Genomic DNA, 18,956 nt, shown 5'->3' on the forward strand with positions numbered 1-18,956 from the left:
GGCCATTTCCTTTTAAAAAAATTAGACTCAAGATAAAATGAAGCATGTCGTACCTTATTTAAAAAAAGACAAACAATAATGCATTTTTGGATCTGCAATTCTCATGGCCATCATTTTGTACAAACAAGTTTGTTACTTGAAGTAATTTTTAAAATCCAAAACAGTAGCCAAACAAAGTCAATGCAATAATTGCTACAGTTTGCCAAGTCAACTCTTTTACCTTGTATTCCAACCGTAGTAATGTACTAAATAGACAACCTCTCCATCATCAACTTCAGAGTCTCTAATATTGGCTTCATAGATTTTCTGATTCTTTCCACGTCCGTATTTTACTTTAACCTTGGTTCCAGAAGGAAATCTTTCAAATTCATCATCACCACATTCCTCCTCTTCCTCCTCCTCATCTTCTTCTTCTTCCTCCTCTTTATTTTCATTCTCTTCCCTTTTTAATGATAACATCCAGCAAAAAAGAAAAATAAACTAAATAATACAAATTAAGAGACAAAGCACAGCTTTTCAAAAATTCTAAAAATCAAGTTTAACGTGGAGGTTCTCTATAGCAGCATTAGTAAATGTATCATCCTAACTTGCATACTGAGCCATTTGGATCAGAGAGTGTCTCAGCTTCATCAAGGATGTGTGCAATGCAACCGATCTCATTCTCCTGCATCATTCACAGTATATTTGTTTCTTATCAAATGCAACAAATAAACACTGCCAAATTAGATGCACATGTAAGTGAGAACCATCATTTGTGGGATTTCCATATAAACTGGCTGCAACATCTGCTGGCATTAAACAAATTCATGGCCTAATTGTCTTGGTACATTCTGAAGATGTGAAAAGTAGTCTAATCATTTAAATTTTGTCATCAGTAGATACCACTTTCTATATTTCCAGTTATTTTCAGCAAAAATATTCATTCAGATTCAGAGAGATTCAAACAGGATATCTATTTTATGTTCTGTCATGCATAAATTCTCTGTAGCACTATTGTGTCCCAAACACTTTTCGTAAACCATGCAGTTTGTTAAATTGTTTGTATATCTCATGGTTTTTAATTTACAAATTATATGCAAAATAAAGAATGGCGTATAAATAAGGCTCTTGCTTAAAAAAACCATTAGAAAAACAAAGTACATACTTCTTTTGTATATCCTCGTGGTCCTCTTCTGCGTCATCATCACCTTCATCCTCTTCCTCAGAATCTTTTTCAGACTCTTCTTTCTTGATCTTTTCTGCTCTGTTTTTGGGTGTGGACACATTTTTCAACTGTCCTGTGTCTGCTTCCTTTCCCTGTTTCTTGGAATCCTCTTTAACCTCTTTGTTTTCATTATTGGTTTCTTCATGCATCTTTTCTTTTTTTATTTCTTTGACTTCTTTTCTGACAGGTGTTGCATTTCTCCTCCGACCCTGAAGTAAGATAGTTTAGCTAAACTCAAACTCATAATTAAAATTAAAATAGCAGTGGATTTAGGAAAATGTATCCAGTTTTTTCTTCCAGGCGGGAACACTTTAACACAGTTTGGGCAGTAAAGCTCTTCAAACATAATAATTCTGAGGCACATGCTTAAGAATTATTGAAATATGCATCCTGTTTACTTGTTACAAGCCATCCGTACATGTGTTTAACAATACAGAAACATTAACATTGAACTAGCAGATGTCGAGAACTTGAAAATGATTTTAAATTTCTACAAAATATGTTATCAAGAAACTGTGTTGCAAAATAGTCAATATTGTTTGGGAATAAATATGGCAGAAAATAACAGCATTTCACACAAATGCTGTCATAATATGTTAATATTAAGCTCCTCACCTCTTAAAAATATAAAATACTAGTAACACATTACAGTTTGTGCTGGTGTTAGACAGGCAACATTGCTCATTACAAAAACAGATTCATCATATTAGGGATTTATCATTCCCCAGAAGTGATTCAAAGATCAAATGCACAATGGTATGAAGTTCGGAGTTTCTGGCAGATGCAGGAAATCAAATGGATTATCAATTCATCATTTTTCTTGTTGCAATTCTGTAGATTTTGTGAATTCAATCTTTTTCTACAACTACATTGTGGTAGAGTTCCTCCAGTAACCCAAAGGGTAAAACTCACAAGCAGTTATTCTGACAGATATTATAAACAGACATACTGAATAGTGATCAGAAGATGAACCATCAAAATAACTTCTTTTTCACTAATTTCTTCAGTTGTTCTGAAATGAGGATAGAAAATTGGAAAATCCACTGTGCCATTCATACACAACTCTATTTCAAAGATTGCCGATCAGGTCTCCAGATTACAGCTCTTCATTCAGCCACTGGGTGGTGTGGAAGTATCCAATTCTCAGAAACAAGAACAATTCATCAATTTGTTTGCCAATTTTAAAAGGATTAACAAATCTTGATCTCCTTCCCTGAGGCCATTTGGAATTTATCTTTGTGTACAGAATATTGTCAATAGAATGCACATTATGGTTTTTTATTCTATCAGGTACTATGCAAATAAACAAATTCTACAACAGTTCCCACAATGTGGTTTGAACTATTTAAAATACTTGACATAATCTATGCACTTTTTTCTTCCTTTGGAGACTGATCAGATTAAATCCATGATCAGAAAGACAGCTAGAGACTTTTTTTTTAACCCAGTAGTTTCTCAAGAGTTATTGCTAGCATAACTGTATTTACTGCCCTTCCCTGACTGCCCATGAATTGAGCAATTTACCAGGTCAGTTCAGAGGTCAATAAAGAGGCAACCATCGCTGTGGATCTAGAATCAACTGCAGTCCAGATCAAATGGGTTTTAATGACAATAGTTTGATAAATTTTACGAAGACTAGTGTTATAATCTAAATTCTAAGTGAATTTAAATTCTGCCAGCTGCCAGTGGGATTTAAACCTATGTCCTAGTTTTAGACTCTAAATTATGAATCCAGTGATACGATCACTACCCCCCAGCCTTCACTTAAATCTAGATTACAATAAACAATTTCATACAATTCACAACAATACTATTATATTTTCAGGTAAAATGTTAAAGGTGTGCAGCAACATCATTGTGATCTTGAAACTGTAAATTAGGCTGGTGATGACTCTGAAGCAATCTATGCTGCTGCTGCATTGAAAATTGCAAAGAAAATTCAATGTTTTACTTTCACAATGTTCTCACAGCACCATTGCAATTAGTTTCAAGATAGAGAATTACTTACTCTTGGAGATCGTACTTCTTTTTCCTCTTTCTCATTTTCAGAGTCATCACTTTTTTCATCATCTAATGTAGTAGATGCCTGCTTTGGATCACATGTCCCATTCTTTTCATCTATCTCCACTGGTTTTCCAATTGCTTCTGTATGATGAATAGTCCTGAAGCGAAGGTCAGCTGCACGGCAGTATTCCTCAAACCCATACAAATACCTAAGTTGCAGAGAAAACCAAATAGCAGATATCTGATGTTGCCATTCAATATTCAATTGTACAAAAAAAAACTGGCAGGGAGTCAAAAATAATGCCTAAATTGTTTGAGGAACAAAGAAAAATCACAGTATCATCTCAACTAGTTCTGCAACACAACTCTTCTTCAGATTTTTTTTTAGTACAAGTCTAAGTATTCCTGAAAATCTGGGACAACGAAGGAATCCTTGCTGATCTCAGGGATGCTGCCATTGCCACCATTTTCAAGAAAGACGAAGTGGACTGTGAGAACTGCTAAGAAATTTATCTACTCTCCATCACTGGGAAGATCATTACCAAATCCTCGCTAAGCAGCTTCTCTCAGTCTCTTAAGAAATTCTTCTGGAAAGCCTGTGTGATTTCCCACCAAATTGTGAAACAATGGGCACGATTTTCATCACTTGATAATTAAAAGAGAAATGTTAGCGACAACATGAACAGACAGGGAACAGATGGATACAGACCACATGTAGACAGATGGGATTAGGTTAGAATGGCATCAAGGTCAATACTGAATGGCCTGTTCCTGTGCTGTACTGTTCTATGTTTATATGACTTTTTTTAAACATCAACTATTCTTCATGGCCTTCAATGACTCAGTCAATTTGGAAGTGCTACAGAAGACACTCTCAAAAGCTGTTGTCCATAGAAATTCATCAATATCCTCTGTGTCCTCTACAACAAATATTGATGACTGCCCTCACCATTGATAATGTCAGAATCTTTTAAGGCAAGGCAGGAATCAAGCAGAGATATGTTATCACCCCATTTTTTCCTTTCTTCGTTGCCACCATCCTTCATCTTACCACGGGTAAGCTTTCCAGCGGTGTGCTCAATAGCTACAGGATGCACAGTAAACTTTTCAACCTCAACCAATTATAATCCAAGAAAGAATGTAATGATGAAACTGTATAAGACACTGGTGAGGCCACACTGGAATACTGTGTGCAGTTCTGGTCACTACGTAACAGGAAGAACATAACTGCTCTGGAGAGAGTGCAGTCAAGATTTAGTAGAATGTTGCCAGAGCTGGAGAATTGTAGCTATGAGGAGAGACTGGGGAGGTTGGGGTTGTTTTTATTGGAACAGAAAACCTGAGGAGTGACATGATTGAGATATACAAAATTGTGAGGGGTAGACGAAGAGTAGACAGAATGAACCTTGTCCCTTGGATGAGAGTTTGAAAACAGGGGTCATAGATTCAAGCAAAGTGGCAGAAGAATGAGAGGTGACATAAGGAAAAACTTTTGTGCAAAGTGAGTGGTGGGTGTTTGGAATTCTCTGCCTGAGTTGGTGGGGGAGGCAGAGACCCTAAACTCTTTTTGAAGTACCTGGATTTCTACCTGAGGTGCTCTAAGCTGCAGGGTTCTAGGCCATGTGCAGGAAGATATGATTAGAAAGGGCATTTGGGTATCTTTGGCTAACATGATCAATGATGTATCATTTCTATGGTTCTAAGCAAAAGGCATGAACATAATTAGAACTTTATTATGCAGAAGAGAATCTTCACACCTTGCTTAATGCCTTCACAGAAGCATAATGAAGAATTTGTCTCAGCCTTAACTTCAAGAAGATTCAAATCCTTTACTAACTTGCCCCAGGGCAACTTCAGGCCCATCTCTCCATTAAGACCAATGGAGAAATCGTTCCAATTGTGCAATATTTATCTTAATTGGGAGCCACCTCTAATCTAAGGCTGACATCAATGAGGAAATCCAACACCACATTCAATACAGAAGCACCACCATCACACACCTAAAGATGGAAGTTTCCAAGGATTGGGACACCTGTACTGATAACTTGGACATCAGGCAGTCATCCTTCCAAATTTTCTAAATGGCCCCAAAACTTGGAATGTGTCACCTCAAAGCTCTGGAGAAGTATCATCAATGATATTTGAGAAAGATTCTCTGCATTAGCTAAGAGGACACGTATTAAAATCAGCATTCGAATGAGCCATCAGCACCAACATCAAGGCCATGATCACACAAAACCAGCCTGAGGGCTGACTGCAAAAGCATATCTTCTTTGCCCAGTTCAAGGCACTAACGAGAGGACGAAGAAGGAGCACTTCAAAGAGTTGTTGAAGGCTGCCTCAAGACAATCAACATTAAGAGCAATGCCTGTGAAACCCTTGCTCAGAAGGAACTGACTTGCAGGACCTTCCTGTATGAAGGGATACATTTTTTGATGGCATTTATTGGTCAGAGGAAGTACAGAAAAGGAATCTGAGAAAGCAATGCCAGTGATCTCGAAGTCAAGGACCAATTTCACCTCCCCAGAAACAGTAAATCTTGGTCAGAGATGTGGCATTAAGATTGGGCTCAGTCAAGCAAGAACCCACAGATGATGTCGCCTAGCCAGGGGACGAAACATTTGCAACAAAAACTTCCAGCTCGGCGAACAGAACCACAACAACGAGCACCCGAGCTACAAATCTTCGCACAAACCTTGAACCCACAGAACCAGGGCCATGGAATTTTCTAGATGGACAATCATATTCATTAGCAAGTGATTGCCAATGACGACAGAGCGAATTAAAAATTATATCTTTCACTCTAAGATTCTATTGTATTAATTCAGTCAAAGATAGTCATCTATATGAACTTTGTATATTTTACATCCAACGTAAGGAACTTACACACAAATATTCTCAGAATTGTATTTTTAAAAATATATGGGAGAAGTTTTAAAAACTGAATAAATGATGACTTTTTTTAAAAAAAAGTTGTTATTTGAAAGGTTACAGCAGATTGTGATGAAATTCAGATCTATCAAGAGCAGATTCAGGAAAACAAACAAAGCCCTTATTGGAAATATTGCAGCACATTTAGAAGGTAACTCTTAAGTAGGCCTGGATCTCAAAGATTGAGGTATTTTATTGTATTGTTTCTGATAAGATCAATTGCTTTTCTGATTGAAGAATTCCAGAAGAGAAGAAGTAACTGTCACCACTCATTTTACCATGCTGAGCCCGATGTCTTAGCAGAATAGTGTATTTGAAATTTGAACAAATAAAATTTTACTTAGTTTCATCAGCAACTTTAAAAAGAATAATACTCTGAACGGATGCCTTGAATGTGCTTGCACAATGCATGAATTTTCTCCCCTTTAAGTTAATGGTAAAACTGAGAAATAACATCTTAACTGGTGGAAATAAAATGTTAAGAGAATTTACATGGTCATCAGATTGGAGAATATTATCAAGATAGGGAGGCAGAATGTTATAGGAAAATTTTACAATTGAGGATGAGAGCCTTGATATTGTTTGAAGCCCTCCATTCCTTTATATTCCTCTCATAGCATCAAACAGTTTCAGTAACTGTGATTGCTCCCTTGAACTTTCAACACAGTTACCACAGAATCCTCCTTGTCCACTGTCCAATTGTGAAAATGCCCTTATTTGGTTCAAAGTTTTACATTTGCAGGGTGGCACAGTGACTCAGTAGTTAGCACTGCTGCCTCACAGCACCAGGGACCCAGACTGGATTCCAGTCTCAGGCGACTGTCTGTGTGGAGTTTGCACATCATCCCAGTGTCTGTGTGGGTTTCCTCCAGGTGCTCTGGTTTCCTACCACAGTCCAAAAAGATGTGCAAACCAGGTGAATTGGCCATTCTAAAATGCCCATAGTGTTAGGTGCATTAATCAGGGGTAAATATAATGGGTTTGGGTGGATTGCTCTTCAGAGGGTCGGTATGGACTTGTTGGGCCCCAGGGCCTGTTTCCACACTGAAGAGTAATCTAAAAAGCACCTTCATCCCCTTCACTTGCCATACGTTTTCTAGGATTTCAAGAATCCGAACTTGGTCTTCACTCGTTGCCCATTTATATGTTATCCATTGGCTACATCATCCAAAGAAATCATATTAGCTTTTACAAGGATGCAGACAGCGTGGCCTCAGTTGTCTCAATTATTCAATTTCTCTGCACTTCTGGATAGCTTTTCTGACATTGAGTTTACACCTGCTATCTAAGCTTGTGTATTCCTGGAACCCTCATTCATACCTTTGTCATTTTCAAACTGCCTTGGGAATGCTTAGTTGGCTGACCTATCACTGTCCTCCCACTACAAATATCAGCTCATCCAAAACCATATTTCCCCATCCAAAGTAATATTTGCTTATCACTAGCTTTCACTGGTTTATGTTAGCTCAAGGTTCAACATTTTAAATTTATTATTTTCACATGTATGCTTTGGGTCTTCTCTGATTGCATCCTTACACTCATTTCAAAACCCCCTCTACCTCCGACTCCATTCTTCCATATTCTTGTGCAATTAAAGGCTACCAAAGCATCTCAATAATTGTTTTTTTACTGCCGAGGTCCTGCTCTCTTGAATTAACTTCCTAAATCACCTCTCTCTCTCTCACTGTCTCCTTTTCAGATGTTCTGTAAAATCCATCTCATTGGCCAAGGTTTCATCCTTTGGCCTCTTCCTGTGTTTGACGATTAGAGTTCCATATGCCTTGGACAAATTCAGGAGCGTTGTAACTCATATTTGATTCCCTGCAGCACTAAGGTCAAGGAAAAACAAATCTCTTGACGAAGAAAAATGCAAAACCAGAGCTTTCTGGGTTAGAAATACAAAAGAGTAGACCCTTCAAGCCTACTCTACCATTCAACACAATCATTAGGGATCATCCAACTTAGAACCCTATTCCAGCTTTCTCCCCATACACTCAAATCTTTTTAGCCCTAACTACATCTAACTCCTTCTCCAAAACATTCCACGTTTCAGCTTTAAAATGCTTTTAGTGGCAGAGATTTCCACAGGCTCATGACTCTCTGGAGAAGAAATGTCTCCTCATCTCAGTCCAAAATAACTATTCCAATCATTATACTGTGATGTTTCACAGCTAGTTAATGAGGTGTGCAAAAAGAAATGTCAGCAACAACAGCAACAAGAGGTTCCAACTTAATGTGAATTAGGACGTGATCAGGTTAAATGAAGTAATTTTCTGGAGATAAAATAAATCACTGGTCAGATACAAGATAGGAAAGTGACCGCAGGTTCTAGGAGAGTATTTGTACTGTATCAGAGAAAGACTGTACCTATGGATGTAGCCCAAGACTTTTTGCAGATCAGGATGTAGATGGAGTTAAAGGAGAAAAACACAAATACTGAGCCATAGAAGCATGCTTCAATTTTGCTGACATTAAGTTCCGTTCAACATAGCTTATCTAGGATTTGATGTTATTAAAGGTAGCTGAAGATATAGGTAAAAGCCATGGGTTTGATCAAAGAGGTAGGAAGGCACAGGCAACTTCCTTTGCCGTGATTATAGAAGCAATAATTAATTTGAATCATGCCAATGAACAACAAATGGCGAACATGGACTGCATCAGGAGAGAAAAGACAGATACAAAAAGTGGACTCGAGGACACCCATTTGAGGACAGTCATAAAATGGAGGAAAGGAAAGGCAGGTAAAAGGAAGGAAAGAAGGGGGAAAAAGGGAAGGTGTGGACAAATGATCTCAGTGATAAGGGTTCAGTGATCTGAATGCAATTTCAGTCTCTTCAAGGCTGTGGAAACCCAAATTGAAGACATCGAACTAATTGTTATCGGGCATTCCAGAATAAAGAAAGAAATTGGAAATTGAGGTAATACTATTTTTAGTCGATAAAAAAAACAAGAGAAAAAAGAAGTCAAGCACAAGGAATACCATAAGAAGGGAAACTGCAAAGACAGTTTAAGATTTAAAGTGTACATACTGGTGAGCCAAAAGTCAAAACAATAGGCTGCTGAAAATGCAAATAGGAAGTCTAATTCAAGTATATGCCTCAAATGCGTAAGGCTTGCACTGTTTTTTAAAATTTTTATTCCATTGGTACTATTGGCATCGGTCCATTAAATACTCAGCCAGTACTACAGAAAGACAAGCATTTCTAACAGTGAACAGCTATTACTGAGCTATACATCACAAGAGAATCCTAATGCCTCCATTATCACCGTTTCCACCTCATCTACCTTGATGTGGTACTGCATCACACTTAAAAATTACACATCATCAAGGTCAAAGTTCAAACTGAACAGCAGAAAATGTGGAAGCTGACCTAAACACAAACAGATCTACAGCTCCATTTGTATGTTACCCAATTAGAACATTCTACTCATCCAAAAAAAATCAGTTCTTAACACCAGATGCAATTGAATTTCAGGTGCCTTAAATCAACTGGAGAAGTACTTTCAGGTACTAATCCTCCATACTTAAAAGGGAAGCCATGGCCAGAGACAAAAGTAGAAGATAATTTCATGATGACTAAGTGTTGAATGTGAAGGGAATAAATGTGTAACATGTTGGATGGAATGTCAATCAGGCTGTGTTGTTCAGGACGGTACTGAGCTACTTGAGTGTTTTTGGAGAGAGTCATCCAGACAAATGTGTACCACGAAACAGACAACTCTATGGCACAGGAGAGTCCAAAAATATAATAAAACAATATCCCTTACACCAATCAAAACTAACAGGAATTTCTACAGACTTGATACATCATGATGCAAAGAAACCAGTGGTACTTCCAGTGTGCTCTCAGAAAATTTCAACGCTTGTGCATTTTCAAAACAAGATTCCATACCAGGCTCATTATCCAAAAGAGAAGCTAAGCCAATCAGTTCAAGAAAAGGGCAAATGTTAAAATTACCCTTGGCTTTTACTTTAGGTAGAAGTATTTATTATATTCAAATTGATAGGCCTGTCAGGAGCAAATCAAGATAATAGCTAAGCCAGAGACTTATCAGGACTGCTAACAGCAAGGTGCTATATCAAAATTAATATTTAGAGTTGCATATAATGTTTATATTGCAGATTAGCATTGCAGACACCACTTGTCACATCTTCTATATTCCCAAAATAGACATTTTTGGCTACAGCTACAGATAAATCTAAGTTGTTGCTTTTGTTCACTTGTTCATTCGCTGGTGTTCCTACAAAGCAAAACTGGGGTTATATTGAAAGATCTTCGGTTATAAAAATTCATTTTCTAGATATGAATTTCAATGGCAGGGATGGCATTTTTGCCAATATAGTTAAGAAAGTCATGGTGGCTGTTCTTTTTGAACACTGCTGTTCTTGTGAAGGTGTTCCCATAGTGCTACCAAGTGTGTCTTGGAATTTTGACCGCAAGAATTATGAAAAGAGATATATGTATCCAAGTCAGGATGGCAAAGAACTTGGGAGTAAGTAGTGTTTCCATGCACCTGTTGCTGTGGTCCTTTCAGCTGGTGGAGGTCACAGGTTTCTACGAAGTTTTAGCCAGTTGCTTCAGTGTATCATACAAATAGTACACAATAGGCTACATGAGACTAACTGAATCTAAGGTGAATGCTTACACTGATAGATGGAGTTGGTCAAGCAGCCAGCTTTGTCCTCACCTTCAAGAGTGTCAAGTTTCCTCTCTGTTGCTATAGATCTAATTATCCTGGCAAAAGGAGAATATTCCTGACTTGTGCCTTGCTGATGACAGAGGGGCTTTGGGCAGGAGTCAGGAAGTGAGGCACAGCATGGTCCTTCAACTTGCATCAACAGCCTTGGCATTGAAATACTTAGTGCAGTATGATCAAAGATAACCCCCAGGAAGTTGATGATGAGATTCAATGATAATAATGCTACTGAATTTCGTTGTAAGGTGAGTAGGTTCTCTCTTGTTAGAGATGGCCATTTCCTGGAATGAATGCTATTTGCCACGTATCAGCACAAACCTGGATGTTATCCAAGTTGTTATATAGAGGCATATGAAGCTGTATTATCCAAAGAATTGCAAAAAGAGATGCAACTGATTAAAACAACTGTCAGCCACATGTTGGCCATGACCAAGATAAAGAGAATGATGAAACTGCTGGAGTTGCTGGGTCTAGGACATTGACCTCAGGACTACTGCAAACATGTTCTGAGGCCAAGAAGATTGACTTCCAACAACTAAAACCATCTTCCTTTGTGCCAGGTATGTCTCCAGTCACTAAGAGAATTCTCCCCTCTGACTACCATGGTCATAGATTTTTTGGGGGCTCCTCCTTGATGTTACACTTAGTCAAATGCTGCCTTGGTGTCAAGAGCATTTGCGCCTCATACCTAGAATTCAGCTCTTGTGTCCATGTTTGGGCCAAGGCTGTGAAGAGGTCTGGAACTGAACAGTCCTGGTGGAAACCAGAAAGAACATCAGTTAGCAGACCATTGATGAGTAAATGCCATCTGAATATGCTGTTGACAATTCCTACCGTTATTTTGCTGATGATCGGGAGTAGGCTAACAGGGCAGTAATTGGCCGGGTTGGATTTGTCCTGCTTTTTGTGGACAGGACATACCTGGGCAATTTCCACACTGTCGGGTAGATGCCAGTGTTGTAGCTGTACTGGAACAGCTTAGCTAGGGGTGCGGCTAGTTGTGGAGTACAAGTTTTCAGCACTATAGCCGGGATGTTGTCAGGGCCCATGGCCTTTGCTGTGTCCAGTGCACTAAGCCGTTTCTTGATGTCACGTGCAGTGAATCGAATTGGCTGAAGACTGGCATCTGTGATGGTAGGGACCTCAGGAGGAGGTTGAGAAGGATCATCCACTTGGCACTTCTGTCTGAAGATGGTTGGAAACACTTCAGGCTGTAAAGCGCTTTGGGACATCTGGAGACATAAAAGATGCTATATAAATGCACATTGTTTCTCATAAAATGTTTCGCATTTATAGACAATGCCATGGTCTAGTTATTCAACTTCCTTTTTAAGCCAAGGAAGATGCCCTGGGTTCAATACAAATTGGTGAGTAAAAGCACATTTTTGAATCATAGTGAGCAAGGTTTGACCCACTGGAGTATCTTGATAAACTAAATACACGACAAAATCTTGACTAGAAGAAAGAGATTACTCTTGTGTTCTTACTTTCTTTTCCTTTTATATGCCTGTATTATTTCATATCAGCACAATAAAAAAAAAGTCAGCCAGTAGCAGGCAGCAGAATCTTGAGCACAGAACAGTTTCAAACGGCAATCCTAGCACATTTAGAAAATACCTTTGCCCTGTGTTAACCTTTCATCAGATAAGACAGTTGCCTCAAGCGACTATATACACATTTCTGTTTTAAAAAAACCACGGAGAATCACACCAGTTATTGTACTTACCCCTTATCAGCACTCAGTCTGGTGACACTTTTCTTAAAACAGATTCTTGGAATTATATATATAAGTTTGTGGAATCAGGAAAGTTACCTGGTCATTTACCTCTTCAGTCTGTCCTGGCCACACAGAGAAATGGAAAGGATTTACACGTTCCATATTAACAAGTTGCAACTAAGAAATTGAGAAAATGTTCGAGAATCTGCAACTTGTGGTTTGGGTCATGTTGTTCAGTGATAAATGGAGATAGTGCGTTTTATTTTGAACAGAATCCAAATGAATAAAGTTCTGAATAACTGTGTTTTTCAGAATATTAGTACATTGCAAAATAGATTATAGAAGCACGAGTTTCTTCTGAATTACAATACTTGCTTCAAACATCTGTAACCATGCCTGCCCTATTCATGGAAATGCCACAAAAGAGGATTGAAGAAGAAATACGAACATGAAGGTGTGAAAATTCACTGTCTTCCAAGAAGATTTTAAAATGAATTATAGCGGTCATACACCATATAAACAATAAAAAAAGCCAACGAGCAAATTGAATGGAAGTATTCTGTATATATCAAAACTACTTACTTCTTATAAGCAGTTTTTACATTGTAAGAGGCAGCAGAGTTCAGAATTGGAATGCCAAGGTCCATGTATATTTGTTTCCACACAGAACCACTGTCAATCTACATAAAGCAGAATTTAGTAACTATATTTCAGATAGACATCAGGAAAAAAATGCAACAATTTAAAATTCCTCATTAATGGAATTCTGTTTAGGTTTACAGTTACAAGAACAGAGTTAACACAATCAATTCTAATAAATTAAGAATAATTTGTCACATTGCTTTAATCATGAATTGAGAATTTCCAGTTATAAAATTGCATGTGTAACTCTGTTGAGAGATTTTAAAGAACGGTGGGAACTTTAGAAAGGTTGTTAAAATAATGTGTGTCATTAAGTAATTTACACAGAAAATTGAGTTTTAAATATATACAACTGCCAAAAATGTACCACAGACACACATCAGTCATGGATTAATACAACGACATACATTGATTGCAGCTTTAAATTTTCCACCTAACTTTCATTTAAATATTATCCAATTAACATGAGAAATTTTAATGTATTTAAATTTATTTCATGTGCACAATTTCAATACTGCAGTGCAATAAGATTTGCATGCCATATTTTGCTGAAAGCAAAAAGCAGTGATGTCAATTAATTTAGGAATTCAAGTACAGCCAATTATAGGACAGGAGAAAACATTCAGAGTATTTTGGCAATTCAAGACTGTACAGCTACAATGGAACAATCACTGAAGCATAAATATTTATTTAAACAGCTTTTTGATTCATGTCCCTTTGTGCTCATCTCACATATGATTTGTAATGCATGAAAAAGTTGGAAAGTTTCAGTACTTCGCAAATTCCAAATCTTAGGTCAGTTAGTTTAAATTTATTTTACGCCAATTCCTTCTCTAGCTGAATACAAAAACATCACCAAAACATGAAAAGGGAGCTCTGATTATTCTTGATCGTTTGTACTGAATCAGTTCAATCGCTGCAAAATAGTTATAAGAAAACACTACAAATAGGTTATAGTAGAGTGTGATTCAAAATTAGTTGATAACAGATATTGAAATGTCACACATCTCAGCTGTTACTTTTCAAAAATATGTTCCTAAACTGTTCGATGAAACAATGGACACAAGGGCAAGATAGGGCCTGTGTTTTATCCCATAAACGAAGTTTCTTATCAAGGGACTCTGTTAAATCTCAAAGTAATGATGTACAGATATTCTGTGAGGTTGCATTTCAATTCATGGAAGTGCTCACCTGATGCTTGAGATTCAGTTAGTCCCCATTTTAAGTTGGCTCATATAGTGCTGTTCTGAGTTGGGGCTGGTGGATTTTTGGAGATGGAATTCTGATCTCCTTTCCATCAGAAAGATGTTGTGAAACTTGAAAGGGTTCAGAAAAGATTTACAAGGATCTTGAGCTATCAGGAGAGGTTGAATAAACTAGGGCTGTTTTTCCTGGAGCTTCGGAGGTTGAGGGGTGACCTTATAGAGGTTTATAAAATCATGAGGGGCATGAATAGGATAAATAGATTAAGTCTTTTCCCTGGGGTGAGGGAGTCCAGAACTCAAGGGCATAGGTTTAGGGTGACAGGGGAAAGATATTAGCAAGTTTTGTCAAGATTTGTAGCTCAGGTGGAGGTTCTGGATGTGGGTTTGCTCGCTGAGCTGGAGGGTTTGTATGCAGACATTTCATCACCATACTAGGTAACATCAGGATGTTGCCTGGTATGGTGACGGGGCGTCTGGGGACAAACCTTTCAGCTCAGCGAGCAATCCTACATCCAGGGGAAAAGGGACCAAAAGGGAACTTTTTCATGCAGAGGGTAGTACGTGTATGGAATGAGCTGCTAAAGGTGGTGGTGCAGGCTAGGACATTTGCAACATTTAAAAGGCATCTCGGTGGGTATATGAATAGGAAGGGTTTGGAGGAATATGGGCTGGGTGCTGGCAGGTGGGACTAGATTAGTTTGGGATATCTGGTCGGCATGAACAAGTTGGACTGAAGGGTCTGTTTCAGTGCTGTACATCTCTATGACTCTATTATGGGGTTGATATGTGTATTTAATGCCAAAAATATTTCTGTTTTAGTGCCATTTTGGCCAGGGCCATCCCAATGTCATCTTAATCAATTAGTAGCATTTTGATGTGAGCTAATAAGCTAACAAAGAAGCCAGTTATCTCAAGTGTCTCTGTAACAACTTAATGTTCAACTCCTGTGGTAAAATGCTAACTAGTTAGACATTACAGTATTCAGTGCCACAGAATCCAAATACTGAAACAAATACTTATGTGCCAATGGAAGGAAAACAATGGAAAGGAAATGCACATTATTAAAACAATAGTCATAACTATTCACTCCTTAAACTCGGTAGAATGAAAACATCTTTAACCACAATAACTACTATGTTTTCCTTTGGGAATTAACTTATGGGATAAAACTGAACAATATAAATCAAATGTAATTTTCAACTTGCAAGATTCAAATCAGGCAAACTATCTAAGTAAAATAACTTCTACTTCATCAAAAGCTGACACAAGACCAGCTGAGCCACTTTCATTCAGGACATATTATTCAATCATGTCCATCTGTATGATCATAAATTTCCATCAACACAACTGAGGTTTCAAGGTACTTTCTAATAAACGTACAATACAAAAAGAGTCACAAACATAGATATGCAACAGTGCAGCATGAGAACAGGCCCTTTGGTTCACCATTTCTATGTCAAGCAAGATGCATTCTAAATTAATTCCATCTACCCACAAAAGTCCACATCCCTCTATTCCCTGCCTATTCATATACCTGTGTAAAATGTTTAAAAACAAGATCATTAGGATCTTGAACTGTATTGCAGTGTTTCTTCTTTAAACATGGCTTTTATGAATGTCACACAGTGATTGTGTAAAATGTGAACTGCAACTTCGAAAGGTTCATTTGTGCATGCTTTATACCATGAAATTGATACAAAGCAAAACAGAACAACATCCACACAATTATTCAACTGATAGAAGTTTACTGTTCTTTGCAAATCTTTTCAAAACTGGTAAAGCCTAGTATCACCACCTTAAATACTGACTAGGACTCATCTGTCTGTCATTAAGATAGCACATTTAAGAGAACCGCTGAATTATTCTGTTTAGAGCAGGGAAAGCAAGGAAAACATAACAGATATGTGCACAATTAATCAGGGTCCGATCTAAATAAGGCTAAGCTGTTTCCACTAGCAGGGAGAAACAACACCCAGAAGAAAAATATTTAAATTAACCAACATAATAAAAAGCAAAGGCAAAAATTATTGGGGAAGTTTCTACAGCCAATTATGATGAACAATAACTTTCAAAAACAAATTGGTTGAAAATTCAAAATGGTAAAAACTGCAGTGTTGAGGGATGAGTGCTGGAGTGGGACTAATTTAATAATCATCTGATAATTCAAAGCCATGACAACTGCCAGCAGGCACTATATCTGCCCCATGTAATATACATTCCCACCTGTCTCTTAAGACACCAGGCCTGCAATAAGTCTCTTCCTGCCTATGATCTCGAGGTCCCATGGCCATTTTAGGCTTGGGATGTTCTTGCTAACTCATTGCCAATTGCGCCAACAGCCCGGAGCAGCAACCTGCACCCCGCTCTCCTCATACAATATAGGGAGGTAGGCGGAACATCTTGTCTCACCACCCTAGTTGGCTGCCTATCCCTGATCTACCTACAACTGCACACATGAAACAGTGCCTATGCATGAAAAGATGAGAATGTGTTTACAAACTCTATTTGCTAGTTTAAATAACTCAGAACAACTTGGAACACAAAACCTTGGTACAAAATATACAATTTTAAAAAAAACACTCAACTGATACTGAATGCAAAATATAAACTCGTGACATTGCTCTGTTCCTGGAAGTGAAGAAAATATCACTTTTCTGTTACAGTATCAAAAAATGAGGGCAACTCACATTGTCACAGCCACCATGCCGATACACCAGTCTGAAAAGTTTGAACAAATTCAGATCCTTGTAGCCCAGTACAGGTGGTTTATTGATAGGTGTGCCTAGAAAAAAAGATTAACTAGTTACATGGCTCAAATACAAAGAAGCAACTTCACAATTAAGAAATTCATTCAGGAATAGAACAAAGCAAGGCTACACAGCAATATATGTAGGTTAATTGAATGGACAAAGATCTGGCAATGAAACACAATGTGGGAAAGTACGAAATTATCCATTTTGGTAGTTAGAATAAAAAAAAGTTAAATAAATGAGGAGATTTCACAGAGCTGTGCAGAAGGATCTAGGTGTCCTTGTATATCAGCTGTAAAAGGTTATTCTGCAAGCATAGCAAGTGATTAGGAAAGGTAATAAGATATGTTATTTCGTGCAAGAGGAACTGAATACCACAGTCAGGAGGTTTTGCTTCAGTTACACAGGACGTTAGTGAAACCACATCTGGAGCACTATAAACAATATCGGTCTCCTTATTTAAAGACATAAGTGCATTGGAAGCAGTAAAGAATATCTACGAAAACTCAAAATGGGTAGGTTGTCTTATAAAGGAAATGTTGGACGCATTAAGCTTGATTCCATTGGAGGTTAGAAAAGTGACAGGCGACATGATTGAAATATACGAGATCCTGAGTGGTCCTGACGAGGGATATTTCGTCTTGTGGGAGGATTGAGAACAAGGGTTAACGATTTCAAAGTAAGAGTCATCCATTTAAGACAGTGATGCGGAGACTATTTCAAAAACAAAGTCATAGAGAGTTGAGTGTCTTCAGAACTTCCTTCCCTAAAGTAGTGGCAGCACAGTCCTTGTATATTTGTAAGGCAGAGGCAGACAGAATCTTGGTAGGTAAGGGATGAAAGGTGAAAGGGGAAGATGGGAATTTAGAGTAATAAGATCAACAATGACCTTATTGAATGGCAAAGCAGGCTTGAGGGTCTGAATAGCCTTCCAATTCTATGTTTGTAAATTATCACCCAACAGAAATACCTCAATCTTTGCACAATGCCAGAAGATTAAGCGGAAATCTGTATACCATCATGTCATACCAACACATCACTTTTACATTTTGTTGTTATAAGATTTCATTACATTTATTTGCATAAGCATCATTTCTCACAGAAAAAGGCCTGTGCAGCACTTCATAAGCTACTTTGTGGAGTCACACGTAATTTTGCAGGAAGAATGCGTATGATCAAAATACATTGTCACATTTCTGCCGTTCACGTGATTTACCTTATTTATATGTGAGAAATATTTATATTCACAACGGACAACACAAGTAGATCATATGCAATAACTCAAATACATATACATTATTGGTTAACACAGGCTGTAAAGGTAGATCGAAAGGTTTACGCATTTCAGTCATAGAGATGTACAGCATGGAAACAGACCCTTCGGTCCGACCTGTCCATGCTGACCAGATATCCCAATCCAATCTAGTCCCACCTGCCAGCACATGGCCCATATCTCTCCAAACTCTTTCTATTCATATAAACATCCAGATGCCTTTTAAAATGTTGCAAATGTACTAGCCACCACCACTTCCTCTGACAGCTCATTCCATACACATACCACTCTCTGCGTGAACAAGTTGCCCCTTAGGTCTCAATTATATCTTTCCCCTCTCACCCTAAACCTATGCCCTCTAGTTCTGGACTCCCCCAACTCATGGAATAGACTTTGTCTATTTATCCTGTCCATGCCCGTCAAAATTTTATAAAACTCAATAAGGTCAGCCCTTCGCCTCCGACGCTTCAGGGAAAACAGCCCTAACCTTTGCATCCTTCTAAATCTTTCCTAAAGCCTTTCAAATGTCACA

At 38.0% G+C, this 18,956-nt stretch overlaps 1 protein-coding gene across 7 annotated transcripts in view; it reads right to left on the reverse strand.

Moving 5' to 3' along the window:
• Nucleotides 1-18,956, reverse strand: part of arid4a (AT-rich interactive domain 4A) — a 157,205-nt gene that overhangs the window by 30,542 nt on the left and 107,707 nt on the right. For all 7 annotated transcript variants that reach the window (XM_060829120.1, XM_060829116.1, XM_060829117.1 and 4 more), the window contains 5 exons: nucleotides 17,089-17,183; nucleotides 13,137-13,234; nucleotides 3,213-3,417; nucleotides 1,145-1,413; nucleotides 221-442 (listed from right to left, as the gene is read on the reverse strand). In XM_060829120.1, the coding sequence (XP_060685103.1) occupies nucleotides 221-442; nucleotides 1,145-1,413; nucleotides 3,213-3,417; nucleotides 13,137-13,234; nucleotides 17,089-17,183 (889 nt within the window). The remainder of the gene's footprint in view (nucleotides 1-220; nucleotides 443-1,144; nucleotides 1,414-3,212; nucleotides 3,418-13,136; nucleotides 13,235-17,088; nucleotides 17,184-18,956) is intronic.

Source organism: Hemiscyllium ocellatum, chromosome 8, assembly GCF_020745735.1.
Source record: "Hemiscyllium ocellatum isolate sHemOce1 chromosome 8, sHemOce1.pat.X.cur, whole genome shotgun sequence".
In the NCBI taxonomy this organism is placed as follows: domain Eukaryota; kingdom Metazoa; phylum Chordata; class Chondrichthyes; order Orectolobiformes; family Hemiscylliidae; genus Hemiscyllium; species Hemiscyllium ocellatum.